At 34.4% G+C, this 21,937-nt stretch overlaps 1 protein-coding gene across 1 annotated transcript in view; it reads right to left on the minus strand.

Annotated features, from left to right (window-relative positions):
* LOC105797400 (wall-associated receptor kinase-like 2) overlaps positions 1 to 21,572 on the minus strand; it is a 97,065-nt gene extending 75,493 nt beyond the window's left edge. Inside the window, exons 1-2 of the mRNA XM_052621133.1 lie at positions 21,392 to 21,572; positions 20,451 to 21,160 (exon numbers count right to left, since the gene is read on the minus strand). Of these exons, the coding sequence (XP_052477093.1) occupies positions 20,451 to 21,160; positions 21,392 to 21,572 (891 nt within the window). The remainder of the gene's footprint in view (positions 1 to 20,450; positions 21,161 to 21,391) is intronic.
* Between the last annotated feature and the right edge of the window lie 365 nt (positions 21,573 to 21,937).

Genomic DNA, 21,937 nt, shown 5'->3' on the forward strand with positions numbered 1-21,937 from the left:
TATAACATATTTATAGGCTCGTTTTATAGATTTAGGTTGATAGAATTGGTATGTTTATAAATGTTTTAACCGTGTTTATGTCCATTGAATGTATGTACAAATGGAAGAGCTTGTTAGCCAAGGTTTGCCTTTGGAATGGCTTGTTTTAGGGGCTAATTATGGAGCACACGGCTTGGGACATGGACTGTCACATGACTGTGTGTCACACACGGTTTACTTACACGACCATGTATCTTATTATTTTTAGGAATAGGTTTCACACGGTCTAGCACACAGCCTACGACACAGCCATGTGTCTTAAAAAAGTTTGTTACACGGATTGAGACACGTCCAGCGACACGGCCGTGTGAACTAATTTGAATATACACACAGGCTGGGACACGGCCGCGTGTCTGGACTTCGAATGTCCACACAGTCTGAGCTGTGAAACACGGCATGGCCATACAACAATGTGTCCTCTGTTTTTAGAATTTTCAACTTTTTCCTAATTTTTCCGTTTTGTTTCGAATTGACCCCAGAATGTTTCCAATCTATTTTTAGGGCCACGAAAACACGGTTTAAGGCTCATATGCATATATTTAATTATGAATAGAATGTGATTTGATTATTTTTATTTATGATCAATTATAGATTGTAAATGATGTTAATTTTTGAAATGTTATCGTAATACTCTGTGACTCCAAACCGGCGACAAAGACGGGTTAGAGGTGTTACGTAGATGTTGCAGGGTTGCTTTAACCTTTTCTACACATAACTATACTCTCAAATCCATATTTGATTATGAGATCATGCCTTAGTTTTAAGATTTTCCCTTAGATTTCTCTTAAGATTAGCCTTAAAACTTTGGGTGATAGGTGACTAACCGACCAAGTCTGAATTGATTATTGACAACTTCACTTTTTAGTTTTTCGTGTCTATCTTGTTAGGTTCATCTCTAGCATGTTATGACAACTTAGCAATTCCACTATGGACTCTACTTTTGAGAGTCGATCTACTTTAGGGCTTAGCTTTTAAGTTTTTTTTTTTTATATAAGTTGTATATGTGACTTTATTGATTAATTTATGTGAGTTTTTTTTCTGTTACTTGTGATTACATTTGTTGTAAATTATCATTCACTTTACACATGAATTTGATTCTATTCGCTGATTTGTTCTATTAGGAAGAGTGGTCTCGGGCTTTAATGTGGTCATTTCCATAGCATAAATTGTTTTTTTAAATCGATAGTAAATTTATCATTTATTTATTTAGTTGTTGAAGAGTTTATATGTCAATGTTTATAATTCATTAAAAGTAAAATATATATATAATGTTCAATGGTTCAAAATTCCTTTATAAAATTAATATTAAAAAATTATAGTGCAATGTTGTTTAAATCATACTAAACTATCCGATTGGACTGGGAATTGATCGAGATATTGATCTAAAAGGTGAAATATCGGTGATTTGCAAACTAGGCTAAAAACAGTTGAATTGATTGAATTGTATTTTATAATTATTAATATTTTTATTTTATGATTTTTTAATAATTTTCTTGATTTGAATCTTACAGACTAAAAATAACAGCCTAATTGATTCGATTATTGATACGATCCCAAAAACATTAATATAATATTTAACTTGAATTGTAAGCTTTTTGAATTATATATTAAGATGTTCAAATTTAATTTGCTACAATTTAATTTGGATTCTTCAACTTAAAGATAACCAATCTGATTTAAGCTAAACTCAAGTAGTTTACAACTCTAGTATTTAATATTACTAGCTTCTAATGTCACAAGTATTACGTGTGATTTTGCACATTTAATATTTAATTAAATTATAAATTTTAATTTTTAATTGCATTAATTAACATAAAATAACATTTCTTATTTTAATTATTAGATATAATTAAAATATATTAACTTATTATAAAAAATATATGTTTCTTAAATTATTTTTTGTTAATGTTACACAATTATATATATGCTGGAAGTAATGGATGCTCAATTAGCTGTCAATATGCAGCCTTGATTGGATTTGTGTTTTTGTATGTTTCAAATCGTTTTTGTTGCCTTTTCTCTGTTTGCTGTTATTTTCTTATGGAATTGGATGTTTAATGCTGACTTGTATAATTCCCTTATATTTTTATTGCACGAGAAGATATTAAGCTAGTTTGTTTATTTGTAGGGAAAATCTGAAGAAGAATATGAACAATCAGAACGGTTCCGACAGGCGTTGAAATTGAAAGTTCGAGAGTTGTTGAAAGAGCAGTAATGGCGTCGAGAAAAATGGCAATGAGGGTATGTTGGATCTGTTAATATCCTTTTCTTTCCTTAGTTGTTCCCACTCAATAAAGGCTTACTATTACTATGATGAGTTAATCACCTCTTCTTATTTCATCTTCAGTGTTGGGATCGACTTGATTAAGTAATGAACAAGTAAAAATAGCGGAAGAAATTAAAAAATTTAACACACAAATTTAACATAAAAAAATCCGTCCAAAGAAAAAAAAAACTACGGCGAAATATAATTTTACTAAAATGGAGGCTATTTTACCAAAATAATCCAAAAAATTTATATTTACAAAAAATAACCCAGGTTTAAAAACAATCACCAAAATAACCTGAAAGAAACAGTAAAATGGGGTGGTGGCCTGTCAATGGCCGGCACCACCTGGTATTTTGGACCCATGATTGCTTGATAATTGTGTCAGACTTAAAAAAATGATTTTTTTGGTTCTGACTTGTCAATGGCTAGAACCAGTGTATTTTTAAAAAAAAAAATCTATCATACTAGTATACAGGGAAAAAAAATTTTGGTGGTGGCCTGGCATAGCCGGCACCACCTTTATGTAAAAAAAAATTTTACTTTTTGGGTTGTCATTGGCCAGCACCAGTGTACGAAAAAATTAAAAAAATAATTTGGTGGTGGCTTGCCAATGGCCGACACCACCTTTATGTAAATTTTTTTTTTTACATTTTGGGTTGTCATTGGCCGGCACCAGTATACGAAAAAATTAAAAAAAATTTTGGTGGTGGCTTGCCAATGGCCGGCACCACCTTTATGTAAATTTTTTTTTTTTTTTTACATTTTGGGCTGTCATTGGCTGGCACCAGTATATGAAAAACTTTAAATTTTTTTTTGGTGGTGGCCTGGCAATGGTCGGCACCACCTTTATATAAAAAAAAATTTACATTTTGGGCTGTCATTAGCCGGCACCAATATATGAAAAAATTAAAAAAAAAAATTTTTGGTGGTGGCACATAATGGCGGCACCACCTTTATGTAAAAATAGTTTTTTTTTACATTTTAATGTCATTAGCCGACACCGATATCTGAAAAATTTAAAAAAATTGGTGGTGGCCTGCAAATGATCGGCACCACCTTTATGTAAAAAAAAATTTACAATTTGAACTGTCATTGGCCGGCACCAGTATACGAAAAAATTAAAAAAAAATTGGTGGTGGCCTGCCAATGGCAGGCACCAACTTTATGTAATTTTTTTTTTTTACATTTTGGGCTGTCATTGGCCAGCACTAGTGTACGAAAAAATTAAAAAAAATTTGGTGGTGGTTTGCCAATGGCCGGCATCAAATTTATCAAATATATATATAAGGACAATGATCCTCCATTTTGTTTGGTTTGAATTTTTTTTCCCTCTATTTAGAAGAAACGAATTTTTTTTTTTTTAAAATGAGTTCCCAAATATTGTTTGTTTATGTTCATTTCGATGGAGAAAAATAGGAATGAGATTCAACAAACAGATTTTGCTGTCGGATTTAAAACGAAAAATCAATACAAAGATAGCAAGCCGTTGCGGGAAGCAAATGTTGAGATTGTTTTACAGATTTCCGATTTCAACTAATCTGCTAAAGTTCTCAGAAATGGAGCTTGAAGATGATGATGGTTTAGGGACAATGATAGCAATTTATTGCCCCCCTGAAATAGAAAATCCCAGCCCAGTTGAGTTGATTGCGGAGATAGCTGAACCAGATCCCATTCAAGTGGTAATTCCAGCAAGCCAACGCTCCGGAATTGATTTTGATCTTAATGTCTCTTGGGAAGATCGGTTAGGTTTTGGACGGTCATTATCTATGCCAACTCCCGAAAATCCAAAATGAAGCATCCGACTCATCATCACATTACATGGATCCGGATCCTTTGCATGAATTTCCTCCATCATTTGAAGATATTTTTGGTGACAACCTCTACCCTCAACATTTGACACGATCTGGATCATCATCCTCATACCACCCGGAGTTCCATCCCGAAGCACGTACACCCACCACTGAGGATATTTTTCCATCGACACCTCCGGTCACGCAATACCAATTAAGTCCCGATTATGGTGTATATGATTATTCTACCTTTCTAACTACACTGGATGGGATGCCGGATGCCGAACCGAGCAATTATCAAACGCCTCGACAAGGTGCACGGCATCACCAACGGAGGTATCCAGACCATTACATGCCAGCGCCGGGGACGTCACCGGGATCGCGACAATTTTAATTTTTTCTGTTAATTTTTACTTAATTTAAAATTATTCTGTAAATATTTCTTTTATTTTTAAATAATTATTTAATTATTTAAAATTATTCTGTAAATATTTCTTTTTATTTTTTCCTGTTAATTTTTACTTGATTTAATTTCACTAAAATAATTATTTGTTTAAATAAATGACTTCGTAATATTTAAAAATTAATAATTCAAATAAGTAATACTACACGACAAATTTAATTTACATACACAATAAAAATGAAACCTTAAATCCTAAACAACTATATGAAATTTACAGATATAAAAAAATACAAATATTTTTGAGAAATAATACAATTATTTTCAATACTAGTTTCTTCACAATTAATCGTCTTCTGCTTGAATCAGGTCTACGTTGCAGCGGTACTAGTTTCTTCACAATTAATCGTCTTCTGCTCTAGACCTTTTCTTCTTCCATTGTCCCATGAGATACCTTTTCATGGAGACTCTACCAACCGGTTCCAATCAGAACCTAGTTGCGGAATAAACTCTATTGCACCATAGATAATGTCCATCTGCGTTGGACAACTCGATTAGCCATCTACGGTGCAAATAATCATCCAAACCTTAATAGCATAACCTTTAGGGTGAACATGACAGTATATAATTCAACTCCATTAAAATATGACAGTATATAATTCAACCCCAAAATTTGGTTCTACACTACGAAAAACTCCATATACTATCCCATCTAAAAAAACTCATTTCATGATATACTACAAAACACTCTCATTTTGATGGCTCTCTTAAAATTTTTTTTTCATTCCATTTACACTATCAGAACCCAAACCACTCACTATATATAAAGTTTAATGACGGCCATTGGTAGGCCATCGGGAAATTTTTTTTATTTTTTCGTATACTAGTGCCGGCCAATGACAGCACAAAATGTAAAAAAAATTTACATAAAGGTGGTGTCGGGCATTGGCAGGCCACCACCAAATTTTTTTTTCAATTTTTTAAAATACTGGTGCCGGCCAATGACAGCCCAAAATGTAAAAAAAAAATTCTTTTTTTACATAAAGGTGGTGTCGGCCATTGGCAGGCCACCACAAATTTTTTAAAAATTTTTTTGTATACTAGTGTCGGCCAATGACAGCCCAAAATGTATGTTTTTTTTACATAAAGGTGGTGTCGGCCATTGTCAGGCCACCACCAAAACAATTTTTTTTTAAAATTCTTTCGTATATTGGTGCCGGCTGATGATAGCCCAAAATGTAAAAAAAAAATTACATAAAGGTGGCGCCGACCATTGACAACCCACCACAAATTTTTTTTTTTATTTTTTGTTTACTGGAACCGACCAATGACAGTTCAAAATGTAAAAAAAAATTTACATAAAGGTGGTGCCGGCCATTGGCAGGCCACCACCAAAAAACAATTTTTTTTTACTTTTTCGTATACTGGTGTCGGCCAATGACATTTCAAAATGTTAATTTTTTTTACATAAAGGTGGTGTCGGCCATTGGCAAGCCAATAACAGCCCAAAATGTAAAAAAAATTTTACAAAAAGGTGGTGCCGGCCATTGGCAGGCCACCACCAGAATTTTTTTTTCATATACTGGTACCGGCCAATGACAGCCCAAAATGTAAAAAAAAAAATTTACATAAAGGTGGTGCCAGCCATTGCCAGGCCACCACCAAAATTTTTTTTTAATTTTTTCGTATACTGGTACCACCCAATGACAGCCCAAAATGTAAACAAATAATAATAACTGTTGACACTATTTTTTTGTGAAAACAGGGTCGACTTGGGTTTTGGAAGATGAAATCGAATGTGGGAGTCGCCACCAATCCTTTTTGATAAGGTGTGATCGGATCACCTTGAAAAGTGGTTGTTTTTAATAAATGATTTGATTTTATTAAAACAACGATTTTGGTCCACGAAATTCAGAAAAATGGGTTCGGGAGTCAGTTACATACGAGGAAGGATTAGCACCCTCGTAACGCCCAAAAATTGGTACATTGTTGATTAGTTAATGTCTTAATGTCGAATATTGAAAACTTTAAAGAGCTTTAAAGTACGATCCTTAGAAAACTCGAATGACATGGATTAAGATATAAGAGGATATTTGGCTATTTGGTCCAACGAGAAATCGAAACTCAGCACATTAGGGCACGTTTTCTCGAATTTCCAAACGCAAAACATTGCCTTATTTTGAAATTATTAAAAGGATATTTGGCTATTTGGTCGAACGAGAAAATCGAAACCCAGCACATTAGGGCATGTTTTCTCAAATCTCCAAACGCAAAATATTACCTTACTTTGAAAATTTAAAAGGATATTTAGCTATTTGGTCGAACGAAAAAAAATCGAAACCCAACACATTAGGACACGTTTTCTCAGATTTCCAAAGGCAAAACATTGCCTTACTTTGAAATTTTAATAGGATATTTTTCTATTTGGTCGAACGAAAAAAAAATCGAAACCCAGCACATTAGGGCACATTTTCTAGAATTTCCAAACGCAAAATATTGCCTTACTTTGAAAAATTTTCCTTTTTGAAGTATGGTGTTAATATGCATAATGGAATAATGAATATGATAATATGAATGAAAATAATATGAGCAAAAACGAAAAATAAAAATTAAAAAGAACAAATCAATCATGTATACACAATAACAAATAAATAAATAAATAAACTAAAACATAAAAAATAGACATATAAATAAATAAATAAATGAACATAAAGTAAAAATAATAATAATAACAATAAAGAAAAATAGATAAAAATCATAAAATATGAAAATATGTTTGTACATATAAGGGAAATATATATGTATGTATATACATAAAATTATAAAAATATGAAAATATATATATATATATATGTTTTAAAGTTATTAAATATAAAAGTTTATGTAAGTATATATATATGTATATTTATGAAAATGAAATATATATATATATATATAAACATATATGTAGGTATGTGTATGTAATAAGCCCAATTGTCCAGGCTTGCATACGAGCCCAACACAACAAAAGTTTAAGCAACAGCAGGCCCAATAACGGGCCCAATAGCCAATTTCAACCCTAGTCCAGCAACTAAAGAAAACCTAAAACCCTAAGCAGCCTTGTATGTGCGCTCTCCTCTACCCCAAGCTGCAGCAGTTTCGGCCTCCATGCATGCGTCTCGGAGCCTCTTTCCCGCGCCATACTCCCACAATACCTACAAGCACAGACTAAGAGTCCAGAAGAAGAATATTGTAAAAGTAAAGCATTTATCAGGCTATATAAAGCCAAATTTGTACACTGATTAGGGGATCTTTTGACAGAGAGAATCGAGAATAAAAGCAGCAAAAACTTGTTTTTTAAAGGTGATTATTGGAGTTTTTTTTAGATTTTTTTCTTTTTTTTTGACTTGGTTATTATATCGTCGAAAAAATAAAAATAAAAAAAGAAAAGGAAGGGATTACCTTTGCCGTCGAGTCTGCTAGGAGGGGTTTAAAAAAACACTCGGCATGTCTCCGGTCACCGATCGCGATGAACTCGCGACGAAAGGGTGGTGAACGGCGGTGGCATTAAGTGGGGTGTTTGGGTATGAAACCCTAGCAGAGGTCTCCTCCGCTGTTTGAAAAAAAGGAAAATAAGTTAGGATTTTTTAAAATTTTCAGGGTTTTGTAACGATCGCAAAACGGCGTCGTTTAGGGCCTATTTCTGTGGCCCCAAAACGGCGCCGTATGGTGTGACCCGCGCGGTGACCCGACCCGAATGGGAGGATCCGCGCGTTTTTGCCTTGGACGGTATAATTGCGCATTTAGCCCCTCCCTTTTGCAATAAGACTTCAATTAAACCTGTTTTGCTTCTTTTTAAATTGGGCCGCATATTTTATCTTTATTTCAATTTGGCCCATGCTGCTGCGCAGCGTTCTGAGAGAATGGGTTAATTTCTATATGGGTCCTCCTCTTATTGCGCGCGTTTTGATTCGGTCCCTTTGTGTGTTTTCTAACTTTAAGATTCGGTTCTTAAATTCTTTTTATTTTATTTTTAACCTTCATTTGTCATTTTTATTTTTTTAAAATCTTGTTAATATTATCATTGTATCCTTATTATTATATTATGCATTATTTTTATCATCATTATTATTTTTAGCACCTACACGCATTTTATATATATATATACATATACTTTCTATAAATACATGCGCATTTTACATATATATATACATTATTATTTTATTTTCATATTTTGTAATATATTATACTTATTTTATTTATATTTTATAAGTACATGCATATATTTTATTATTATTTTCCTTTCATAATTTTTGCATACATGTATATATATATTAACGTTTTTCGATACATATATAAATATACATACACATTTTATATTTTATAACTCAAAACATTCATTTATACCTTTTCTATAATATACATACATTTTACTTATTATAAATGTGTTTTTTGTTATTTCATGTGTCCCATTACTCTATATACGTATTGTACATATATATAGGTATTTGAATACATACGTATGCTAATTTTCACGATTTATCTATGTATATACTTATACATTTTATTTTTCTATTTTGTAAATATATATATATACATATGATTTAAATTAAAATTTCATGTTATGCATTAACCTTCGTCACACTTTCAAAAACATATATTTTGGTTTTGTCAAAATTTTTTGTTTAAAACCATCATATTTTATAATTTTAAATATTTGGCATTCATGATTCTCGTGAAGGATCGGGTCCTAACTTACTGGATCGCGATTATTTTTCGATGAATTTAGAAAGCCAAATATTTGTTTTGCAATAAATTCGCAAATTTTAAATAAAAAGCTTATTCTCGGGAATTCAAAATGTTGGGTCCTAACTTACTGGTCATGACATTTTCTTCTCGAAATAAGAATTTTCAAAAGCAAAAGGCAATATTCGGGTATTTTGAAGATTTAAAAACATTGTGCCCTAACTCACTGGGTGTGGTGTTTTATTTCTTTGAAATACGAATATTTTTTTATTTTAATCCATTCATGAAATAAAAGTTTCCTTTTAAAATCTTTTCAAATTTTCGACACCAAGGCATTTAAAACAATCAATTTGGTACCAATTTTGGGCGTTACGAGGGTGCTAATCCTTCCTCGTGCGTAACTGATTCCCGAACCTGTTTTCTCAAATTTTACAGACCAAAATTATTTTTAAGGTGGGCCGATCACACCTTAATAAAGGATCGGTGGCGACTCCAGTTTTATTTTCAAAGTCGACAAAAATTTTTATTTTCAAAAAACGGTTTCGACAGCTTGGCGACTCCACTGGGGACTTTTAGAGAGTCGAGCCATAAATTGATTATATTTGTCTTTGTGTCGAAAATCAAAAGTTTTTTTAAAAAAAAATCATGAGTTCCCTTCGCATTCATTGATTTTTCATCTTGGAAAGTTGACAACTTTACATTTGCATTTTGCATTTCACCCTTAAGTGGGAGCAAGAAACTAGTCCTTCGTGAGGTTTTCACCTCCGTGCAGGGTAGTGGACCGCTTTCGGGATACATCCGTACCTATGTCTTCGTGAGATTTTCATCTCCGTGCAGCCATAGGGAAATGTGTCCCCCTGAACTAAACTCGGTCCATATGAGCCTATAATGGGTGAGGATCGAGGAATCTGCTGGTTCGGGTACCCTTACTCTAGAAACTAAACCTCATATAGTGAGCTTTAAGAACTTGCCCTAGGTAGAGCTATACCAAACCTTAGAGGATTCCTGAATAAATGTTCTGGCTATTTCATGTTTGTATTGGATTATATCTTTTTGGTGGGATACTGACTTGGGTTTATTTTGTCTTGCTTGCATGACATCATTATTGCATTGCATTTGCATCTTGGAAAAGAGATGTTGATTCGAGTTCGATTACTAAATAGAGAGCTTGTCATAAGAAAATGGGTTTCTTGATAAAGTGGATGACAATATGGTTGTCCGAATATGGCCCAAGAGAACGTGATAAGAGAAGGGTGATGGAGGAATACATAACTTTACTTCGTGCCTCAAGGTCAAGCTGATTATTCAAGAGTTTCTGACATTCCAACTACCTTAAAGAAGTTGAGGAGCATTACGGGGATGGGCAGACGTTGGATTATAACCAGGATCAAGTAAAAAAGAGGTAGAGGAGATACCCCTTTTGGAGAATTCGCAAGATTTATCTTAGCATCCAGATGAAGAAGGAGAAGATGTCCTTGCTTGGAGTTTGAGGGCAAAGCCGTATATATATATCCGCTTTATGTAAAGAAATTTGTCTTCTAGAAAAGTTTTCTAAATGGAATTGAATCAGAATCAACGTCTCTTCTTGTATTCATCTCATGCATTTGCATTACATAGTATCATATGCATTAAAATCCATTGAAAGAGCCTAATTGAGTAAAATTATTTCAGTTAAATTGGAAAACCAGCACCCTCACGGCACCCAAGCAAAGGCTAGAGAAATGGACCAAAGGTTGGAGAAATTAGAGCAAATGCAAGTGCAGATACAAGAACAATTGACCAAATTTCAGCAAGATATGAGAGATCAGCTATTAGAATTCCAAAGAGATATGATGAGCCAATTAACCCAGTTATTGGATAAATGGTTAGAAAAAGGGAAAAGTCCAGCGGTTCACTTTGGGGATAATAATGAGGACCCTGTCTATCCCCCAAAATTTATCCCAATAAGTGTTCAAATCCAGCCAGATGCACACCCACGAGGGTACTCTTTACTATCGAGCCTCAACAATATCGGTGGTACATCGACATCGATGAATCACTCGACAGCCCAGTTGTAATCTAAGAGGCAATCTAACCATCTGTTGCCCTTAATGACCCAAAGAAACAAAGCGAGCAAGAGTAGGCGCCCAGATCATCAAAAAGCCCCAAGGAAGAAGGGGAATAAGGTGGATAGTGCAGGCAGGTATAATAGGGGCTACTCAAAACCAACTATTGTGGGGCAGCCAAAGATAAAGATCACCAACCATCAGGCCCCTTTAAAGCAAGAACCTTGCATGAGAACAAATACAGGAAGGCTTCAGTTCACACCCATACCGATGTCGTATAGAGAGTTATATCAAGGCTTATTTGATGAACACGTTGTTTCCCCTTTTCATGTGAAGCCTCTACAACCTCCGTATCCCGAATGGTATGATGCGAACGCACAATGTGACTACCATGCGGGAATTACAGGACATTCAATAGAGAATTGCACTGCCTTCAAGAAGCTGGTTGAAAGACTCATCAACATGGGTGTTGTCAAGTTTGGTGACTCATCGAGGGCAGAAAATTCACTACCCAATCACATTGATAATGGGATGAATACGACATATGAAGAAGAGTTAGAAAGAGCTCATATCAATGCCGTATATGAAGACACACTTGAAAAGGGACCTTGTTAGGTATCCACCCTTATAAACTTGAGAGCGTCAAAATAATAGGATTGTAAAAGAAATCTCTATAGCATCTGGGGCTTACTTAGAGTAATGTTCAGAACACACTTGTTGCTTTCAGCCTAGAAGCAATAAGAATTTCTTTGTGAAATAGGCTCATGTCTGAATATTATTATTTTAATAAATACATTATTGCAATCATCTTTGAGCAAATGTTCTTTCAGTCTTTACGTTTTCTTCTTTCTTTTGGATTTTTTCTGCCAAATCATTCATTCGTTCATTCATATTATTCATACATTCTTTTGTATATCTTTGGTACCCACTATGGGTCCCCAAATATCAATGACATGAGTGACATCATTATGCACTTCGAATCTCCTCTTGAGTGAGACATGTGTTTAGAGGGATCTCACAACTTTGAAGATGACATGGATTGTAGCTTATTTCTGGACTTATTAAAGATGGTAGAGCAAGAAGGAAATTTTACCTCACGAGGAGACAATAGAGACTTTGACCTTGAGGGAACATGCATGATCGAAAAAAGTAATACGTTGTTGGGTTACTTCAAGCATTCAAAGATGCCTTCGCATGGTGATACCAGGATGAACCCGGTTTAAGCGCCGTCATTGCAATCTGAACAACAGTACAATATCAGAAATTTGCAGTATGTTCAAGGTGAATATCATGAATCATGCAATGAAAACTCTACCGAGGCAATGCCACTCTTTCCAGTTTATCACGTTTTTTCATTGAAGTTGAAATTCTTTCTCTTCGAGTTTTGGCTGAGCTGAAGTAGGATGAAGATCCAATCCCGATACGACTAGTTAAACCTGGTTGAAGAAAAAGGCTAGAAACTATTCATCAAGGTCAGATATACCAAGAAATGAATGATGCGAGCCTATAGCAAAAGGTTTGTCCCAGAGAATTCCACGATGGCGACCTAATACTGAAGAAGCTCCTCACTCTACAAAAAAATATAACGGATGCCAAATTGGGAAGAACCTTATGTTATAGAGAAGGTCTTTTCCAAAGGAGCTTTAATTTTGAGTAAGATGGATGATAAACCTGCAAAGTCCTGCAAACTCAGATTCAGTCAGGAAATATTTTGCTTAAAGAAGGAGATGACCAAGGTAAAAACCCGCAAATGGCAGTTTGAGTCCCAAAAAAAAAAGAAAAAGAAAAAGAAAAAAGAGGTGATGAAAATGAAAATGAAAAAGTAAAAATGGAGAGGCTAAGGTGAAAACTCGCAAAGGGCGCCTTAGACCAAAGGGGATTTGAGTTGAAAACCCGAAAAGGGCGGCTCAAATACTGATCAGAACGGGGCATGCAATGGTTTTGTTATACTTGAATCAATGGGAAAGGGTAGGCGACATCTTGGGGCATCGACAAAGTACTCCTAAACACATGTTAAACTCAGAATGGTCTTCAAAAAGTCTGTACAGTAAAGTTCAAGTTGCGATATCTGGGGCACCTAATCCTTATACTATTTTTGTTATTCTTGGAACACTTTATTCATTTCCAAGATACGCATTTCTAAATCAATGTCTTTGTTATCCATCTTTATTATCTCTGATAATTTATTCATTCCGTGTTATGCTCAGAACCAATTCAATTTAATCCATCATTTTGTTCTCTTTGCAAGTGTGTTGCATTAGAGTAATGATTAATAGACTAATAAAACTCTCACAAGGGAAGTTTTGCATATTACTCTAGAAGTTTCTTAAACAGGACTATTGTTTAGAATGCACCAAGTTCAAAGGTTGGAAGTCTAATAAGGAAGAGTCTAAATTAAGACTATCCCTTTGAATTTTGTTGTCTAAAACATCGATTGAACAAAATGGCAATATGTCATGTTGGTGACAAAGCTTAGATGAACAAGCAAGCAATGATCACCGAATAATAAGAAGAAGTTGTTCTTGGAGAAGAAAATTCTTCATTTGTGTATAAGCATTTGGTAGGACACCCTGGGAATGGTGTAAGAGACCAAAGAGTTTCACATCCTGTATCCTTGAATTGTGATAATAGAGGATTGAGAAAAGGCCGAATCTTTTTACTCTTGGGTTACAACGGGAGAAAGATGGTACAAATTTTGCGCCCCAATAGATCAAACTTGGAGGTTTACAGTGGGGGCAATCTGGTCAAGTGTTTCTCTAGAGACGCCAGCCGAGCAAGAAGACGCTATAACACATTAGCGATGAAACTTTAACTTTGAGTAATGACAACCCAAGTGATAAAGAAGGATCATTCTCAAAATATGACATTCTGCATTCATTCAAATGTCATTCATACATGTCTAGTTAGGAGCATTTGATTCATTCTGATCATGTCATCCTAATAACTAGGCATAATTAGGTTCATAAATTAAATTATACAGGTCATGTTCTCCAGAGAATAAACTGGTGAAACCATATATTTTACTTCCTTAGTAGTGCACTGGAACAGATTGAAGCTACGACGGCGGATCTGATTTCCCTGATATTGCAATTTAAAAGATTGAAGCCACAACGGTGGATCTTATTTCCTTCGCAGTGCAGTGGAACAGATTGAAGCTACAACGGCGGATCTGGTTTCCCTGATATTGCAATTAAAAAGATTGAAGCCACAACTGCAGATATTATTTCCTTAGCAGTGCAATGGAACAGATTGAAGCTACGACGGCGGATCTGGTTTCCCTGATATTGTAATTAAAAAGAATGAAGCCACAACAGCGGATCTTACTTCCCTGACGGTGCGGTGGAACAGATTGAAGCTACGACGGCGGATCTGGTTTCCCTGATATTGCAATTAAAAAGATTGAAGTCACAACGGCGGATCTTATTTCCTTAGCAGTGCAGTGGAACAGATTGAAGCTACGACGGCGGATCTGGTTTCCCTGATATTGCAATTAAAAAGATTGAAGCCACAACGACGGATCTTACTTCCCTGACGGTGCGGTGGAACAGATTGAAGCTACGACGGCGGATCTGGTTTCCCCGACATTGCAATTGAATAGATTGAAGATTTTAGACCTTGTCCCCCTAAGCAGTAGTGGGGCAGATCAAAAATGGCGAATTTTATCTCCCTGAAGTTGCAGTGGAGCAGACAGAAGTAAGCAATCCTATCTCCTTGAAGTTGCAATGGAGTGGATTAAAACCGCAGATCTCATCTCTCTGAAGTTGCAGTAGAGCAGATCGCATCAGACTTATCTTTAAGTTGTAGCAGAACAAAGTGAAGCTACAAGTCTTATCTCCCTGAAGTTGCAGTGGAGCAGATTCAAGATAGCAAATTTTGTTCTTTTTGAGAAGCTGCAACGTACGAAGCCTATCTCCCTGACATTGCAGTGGAGTAGATTGAAGCACTAGTTCCTATACCTCTGAAGATGCAGTAGGAAGGAACGAGGCTACTTAAAGAAGAGAGGCATTAAAGAAGTTGAGACTCAGTAAGACTGGGCACAATTGGGCCTTTTAGTCTTTGCTCTGTTCCCGTTACACGACAACGAGCAAAGAGGGGCAGCTGTAATAAGCCCAATTGTCCAGGCTTGCATACGAGCCCAACACAACAAAAGTTTAAGCAACAGCAGGCCCAATAACGGGCCCAATAGCCAATTTCAACCCTAGTCCAGCAACTAAAGAAAACCTAAAACCCTAAGCAGCCTTGTATGTGCGCCGCTCTTACAGCCCCCAACCGCCGCAGGTTTCGGCCTCCATGCGCACGTCTCGGAGCCTCTTTCCCGCGCCATACTCCCACAATACCTACAAGCACGGACTAAGAGTCCAGAAGAAAAATATTGTAAAAGTAAAGCATTTATCGGGCTATATAAAGCCAAATTTGTACACTGATTAGGGGGATCTTTTGACAGAGAGAATCGAGAATAAAAGCAGTAAAAACTTGTTTTTTAAAGGTGATTATTGGAGTTTTTTTTAGATTTTTTTCTTTTTTTGACTTGGTTTTTATATCACGGAAAAAATAAAAATAAAAAAAGAAAAGGAAGGGATTACCTTTGCCGTCGAGTCTGCTAGGAGGGGTTTAAAAAAACACTCGGCGCGTCTCCGGTCACCGATCGCGATGAACTCGCGACGAAAGGGTGGTGAACGGCGGTGGCATTAAGTGGGGTGTTTGGGTATGAAACCTTAGCAGAGGTCTCCTCTGCTGTTTGAAAAAAAGGAAAATGAGCTGGGTTTTTTTAAAATTTTCAAGGTTTTGTAACGATCGCAAAACGGCGTCGTTTAGGGCCTGTTTCTGTGGCCCCAAAATGGCGCCGTATGGTGTGACCCGCGCGGTGACCCGACCCGAATGGGAGGATCCGCGCGTTTTTGCCTTGGACGGTATAATTGCGCATTTAGCCCCTCCCTTTTGCAGCGCACTTCAATTAAACCTGTTTTGCTTCTTTTTAAATTGGGCCGCATATTTTATCTTTATTTCAATTTGGCCCATGCTGCTGCGCAGCGTTCTGAGAGAATGGGTTAATTTCTATATGGGTCCTCCTCTTATTGCGCGCGTTTTGATTCGGTCCCTTTGTGTGTTTTCTAACTTTAAGATTCGGTTCTTAAATTCTTTTTATTTTATTTTTAACATTCATTTGTCATTTTTATTTTTTTAAAATCTTGTTAATATTATCATTGTATCCTTATTATTATATTATGCATTATTTTTATCATCATTATTATTTTTAGCACCTACACGCATTTTATATATATATATATACATATACTTTCTATAAATACATGCGCATTTTACATATATATATACATTATTATTTTATTTTCATATTTTGTAATATATTATACTTATTTTTATTTATATTTTATAAGTACATGCATATATTTTATTATTATTTTCCTTTCATAATTTTTGCATACATGTATATATATATTAATGTTTTTCGATACATATATAAATATACATACACATTTTATATTTTATAACTCAAAACATTCATTTATACCTTTTCTATAATATACATACATTTTAGTTATTATAAATGTTTTTTTTGTTATTTCATGTGTCCCATTACTCTATATACGTATTGTACATATATATAGGTATTTGAATACATACGTATGCTAATTTTCACGATTTATCTATGTATATACTTATACATTTTATTTTTCTATTTTGTAAATATATATATATATATATACATATTATTTAAATTAAAATTTCATGTTATGCATTAACCTTCGTCACACTTTCAAAAACATATATTTTGGTTTTGTCAAAATTTTTGTTTAAAACCATCATATTTTATAATTTTAAATATTTGGCATTCATGATTCTCGTGAAGGATCGGGTCCTAACTTACTAGATCGCGATTATTTTTCGATGAATTTAGAAAGCCAAATATTTGTTTTGCAATAAATTCACAAATTTTAAATAAAAAGCTTATTCTCGGGAATTCAAAATGTTGGGTCCTAACTTATCGGTCATGACATTTTCTTCTCGAAATAAAATTTTCAAAAGCAAAAGGCAATATTCGGGTATTTTGAAGATTTAAAAACATTGTGCCCTAACTCACTGGGTGTGGTGTTTTATTTCTTTGAAATACGAATGTCTTTTTATTTTAATCCATTCATGAAATAAAAGTTTCCTTTTAAAATCTTTTCAAATTTTCGACACCAAGGCATTTAAAACAATCAATTTGGTACCAATTTTGGGCATTACGAGGGTGCTAATCCTTCCTCGTGCGTAACTGATTCCCGAACCTGTTTTCTCAAATTTTGCAAACCAAAATTATTTTTAAGGTGGGCCGATCACACCTTAATAAATGATCGGTGGCGACTCCAGTTTTATTTTCAAAGTCGACAAAAATTTTTGTTCTCAAAAAACGGTTTCGACAGTGTAAATATTATATAATATATATGTACGGGCATAATGCATATATGTATGAATATATATATATGAAATAAAAAAACCAAAAATAATATAAAACTAATTAATATATTATCACAATAATAATGAATAAATAAAAGAAAAATAAAACTAATAATGATCAATAATAAGAATAATAGTAATAATATGAGATTTATTAAGAAAATAAACAAAATAACAAAAGGACTAAATTAAAAATTTAAAACGAAATTCAGGGTTAAATCGCAAGTAAATAAAAGAGAAAGGACCAATCTGAACCGGCTGAAAAACTAGGAGGGGCAAATGGGAAATAATCCCATTCTTGCAAAGTGTAGAATTCCAGTACGGATTAAATTAAAAAACGAAAAAAATTATAGGGAAAAATTAAAAAAACTAAAAGACTTGATTATAAAACCATTAAAAAGCGGAAGGGCTAAAAGTGCAATTAGCCCATCCCTTGAAAACACGCGGATCCCCCTGGAGCGGGTCGGCCAATGGGTCAGGTCAAAACGGCACCGTTTTGGTACCTGAGAAGGCTGCCCAAAACGACGTCGTTTTGGAAGCCTATTTAAGCTAATTTTTTTCAAAATTTTCATTCTTCCCCCTCTTTTCAGAAAAAATCCGAAAATGCTCTCTCTTCCCCCCTTCTTCTCCCTAGAATTCGGCCAGCGATCTGACTGAGATCCACCGTACCGGGCGCCGGCGCCGCCGGAGAGACCAAAAGTTTCCTCTTTTTCTCTTTAACGCCCTCCCTTGGCCTCCCCGAGCACTCCGGCGCCACCGATGAAGGTAAAAATCTTTCCTTTTTATTCTTTTTTGTTTAAAAATAGAAAAGAAAATAAAATAAAATAACGAAAAAAGAAAAAATGCAACCACCTTCTTTGTTTTTTTATTTCTTTTTCTTCAAATCTTGTAAAGAGTTACAAAAAGAGATCCCCCCCTCTTTACAATGGGTTACAATCAGTTTTTTATACCGAAAATAAAAAATAATACAAAATCCCCCTTTTTCTTGTTGTTGTTTTTTGGTCTGTTTCTTTTGCTGTTTGTATATAGGTGATTGACGTTGATAGAGCAAGTGGGTATGACGATGGGACGTGCGGCAATGGCCAGAAGGCAGGTGGCGGCCAGGAACTAGGTGCGGCGGTAGCACTTGGGTTTCAGAAAAGTTGAAACCCTAGTTTGACTAATTAGTTTTGGGCCTGATTTGGGTGTTGGACCTGGTTGGGCTTGGGTTGTGGTGTATTGGGTTTTGGGCTGGGCAAAATATTGGGTTGTACAATAACATAAAGGTGGTGCCGGCCATTGGCAGGCCACCACCAAAAAAATTTTTTTTTTTAATTTTTTCGTATACTGGTGCCGGCCAATGACAACCCAAAATGTAAATTTTTTTTACATAAAGGTAGTGCCGGCCATTGGAGGCCACCACAAAAAAAAAAATTTTCCTGTATACTAGTATGATACGATTTAGAAAAAAATACACTGGTTCTGGCCATTGACAGACCAAAACCAAAAAAATTATTTGTTTTAAGTCTGACACAATTATCAAGCAATCATGGGTCCAAAATACCAGGTGGTGCCGGCAATTGATGTGCCACCACCCCATTTTACTATTCATTTCAGGTTATTTTGGTGATTATTTTTAAACTTGAGTTATTTTTGTAAATATAAATTTTTTTTTGATTATTTTGGTAAAATAGCCTAAAATGGCAAAAGAACGAAAAGTATAAAAGATGGAGATAAAAACTAAACTCCGAAAACTCATTAGAGATTAGAACTCATAACACGTTTAAAGAATTCTTTATTTTCGGGTTTTCGAGGTTTAGTTTTTATATACATCTTTTGTACTCTTCGTTCTTTTGTTATTATAGTAAATTTAACTTTACCCGTAATTTTTTATCCTTTGGGTTTTTTTTCAAATTAAAGTTGAGTGTTCAATTTTTTAATTTCTTCTACTTCTTCGTTACTTTAGATATAAAAAGAACAGCAAAAAGAGCTGTGGATAATTAGGGTTACTATTCTTTCGATTGATGGTGCCCTTGGATTTTGTATCCCTGTTTGGAGGTCTTTTTAATTAATGAATTCATCGACTTAGCAATAGAAAAAAAAAACATATCCAGAACTTGTGTTAGAAATACCTTCAAGAGATAAAATAACATTGTGTGAAACAAGTATGAATTCTTGGGCAACCACAAGACTCCACCAGTGTGACAAATACAAAAGCTAAAGGCTATCAATCAAGATAAATTGTTTCAGGAGTGTTGGAAACTAGGAAGATGAATTTAACGGAAAAGTTACACTGTCGGTTGGAATTGTCATGGACATTGAACTACTAGGATTGGTATCCCATGAATGGATCATGTCATCTGTTTCAAATTCTTCATCACCACAGTCTTCAATAACAGTTCCACCTGAAGCTTTAATCAACTCCAGCTCCATTACTACTTGTTTCATGGTGGGTCTTTTCTTTCCATTAAGATTCAAGCATCTTTTTGCTAGCGAGCCACGACCATAATCTCCTGCTCGACCATCCTTTACTACCATTGGATTGAGAATGCTAAATAAGGAATTCTCCGCATTGAATGCAAAAATAAGATACCAAGCTTCTCACTTGCTCGATTGGTTTGCGAGATGGGTTTTTGTCCTGTTAAAAGCTCAATAAGAACAACTCCAAAGCTATAAACATCACTCTTCTCTGTAAATTGATTTGTTCGAAAATATTCAGGATCCATGTATCCAAAAGTTCCTTGCACCCGAGTGGTTAAATGTGTCTGTTCAAGTGCAATTGATCTTGAAGTTCCAAAATCTGATACTTTTGCCCTATATTTATCATCCAAAAGTATGTTACTAGATTTGATGTCTCGATGATAAATAGGAGCAGAAGCAGTTGAATGCAAATAGAACAAGGCATTGGCAATTTTAATCGCAATTCGTAAACGCATTTCCCATGTCAATGGGAATTCTTCATTTTGGTTATGAATGAGATCGTATAATGTACCATTTGGGATGAACTCATACACCAATAGAGGAACTTTAGCCTCTAAACAACACCCTAAAAGCTTAACCACGTTCCTGTGATTAATTTGAGATAAAATTATCACCTCATTAATGAACTGTTCAACCTTCTTTTCATCAAATTTCTTTCCTTCCACCATTTTGGATTTCTTAATAGCCATAATGCTTCCATCTATTAGCATTCCTTTATAAACAGTCCCTTGACCTCCTTGACCAAGGATTCGGTTTTCATTATAATGATCCATCACCTTTTCCATCTCTTTTGAAGTAAATAACTTAATTTTTTCAACATTACCTTCATTGCTAGACAAATGTTGTTGCAGTAGCAAACCTCCTTTCCTTTTGAAGTATTTCTGCTTCAGCATGATTTTTTGTTTTCTTTTGAGGACTTTGTACACACTCCATGTTGCTAGTAGTAGAAATAGTGTCCCAATACTAGTGCTGCAACCTATATAGATATAAGAAACATAGATAAAAGGTAAATTTGAAAATTAAAATCAATAATGAGAGAACCTTATCGTACCATCCATTGTATCGATATTCAACTATTACAAATTTAATGATAAATAATTGTTACTGCCTCGCACATTCAAAAGTAAATATAACACACCTTGAATTGACATAATCCAATAACCATAATGATTCCACTTTAAAACAAAAAGTGTAAATCAGCACGTACCTATAATAATGCTTGTCAAGTTATGAGTATTTTGAGTTTGTTTTTTGCGCTCACAACGAAATCCCGTACTATTATATTCATAATGATTAGGAGGGCAAGACTCCGACGAGCAATAGTTGGTAGGGGTATTCAAACAAAGCATGCGACAATACTGATAATCCCCACAATTCCCATCTGTCATTTAAGAATTGAATAAAAAGAAAAAAAAAGGTTATAATCATATTATTCGGTTAAAGTATCTGAGAGGTCTTTATGCTATATAGATCGGATCAAATTAGACATTCTATTTTTAAATGGATCAATTTAGTACTTATATTATTAAAAATAATTAAATAAGTTTAAATTATAAAATAGTTAACCTTTCTTGTATAAAAATGTCTTGAATTTTTTTCAAAATCTATTCTACTTTAAACAAAATATTTCATTTACCGAACCATAAAAACTTTAAAATAATTAACTCTATTAAAAATATATGTTAATTATATTTTAATTTGCTCTTCTTTGATTCTTTATAATAGTATAAGGATTAGATTAATTCATTTAATA

Source organism: Gossypium raimondii, chromosome 9 (assembly GCF_025698545.1).
Source record: "Gossypium raimondii isolate GPD5lz chromosome 9, ASM2569854v1, whole genome shotgun sequence".
Lineage (NCBI taxonomy): Eukaryota > Viridiplantae > Streptophyta > Magnoliopsida > Malvales > Malvaceae > Gossypium > Gossypium raimondii.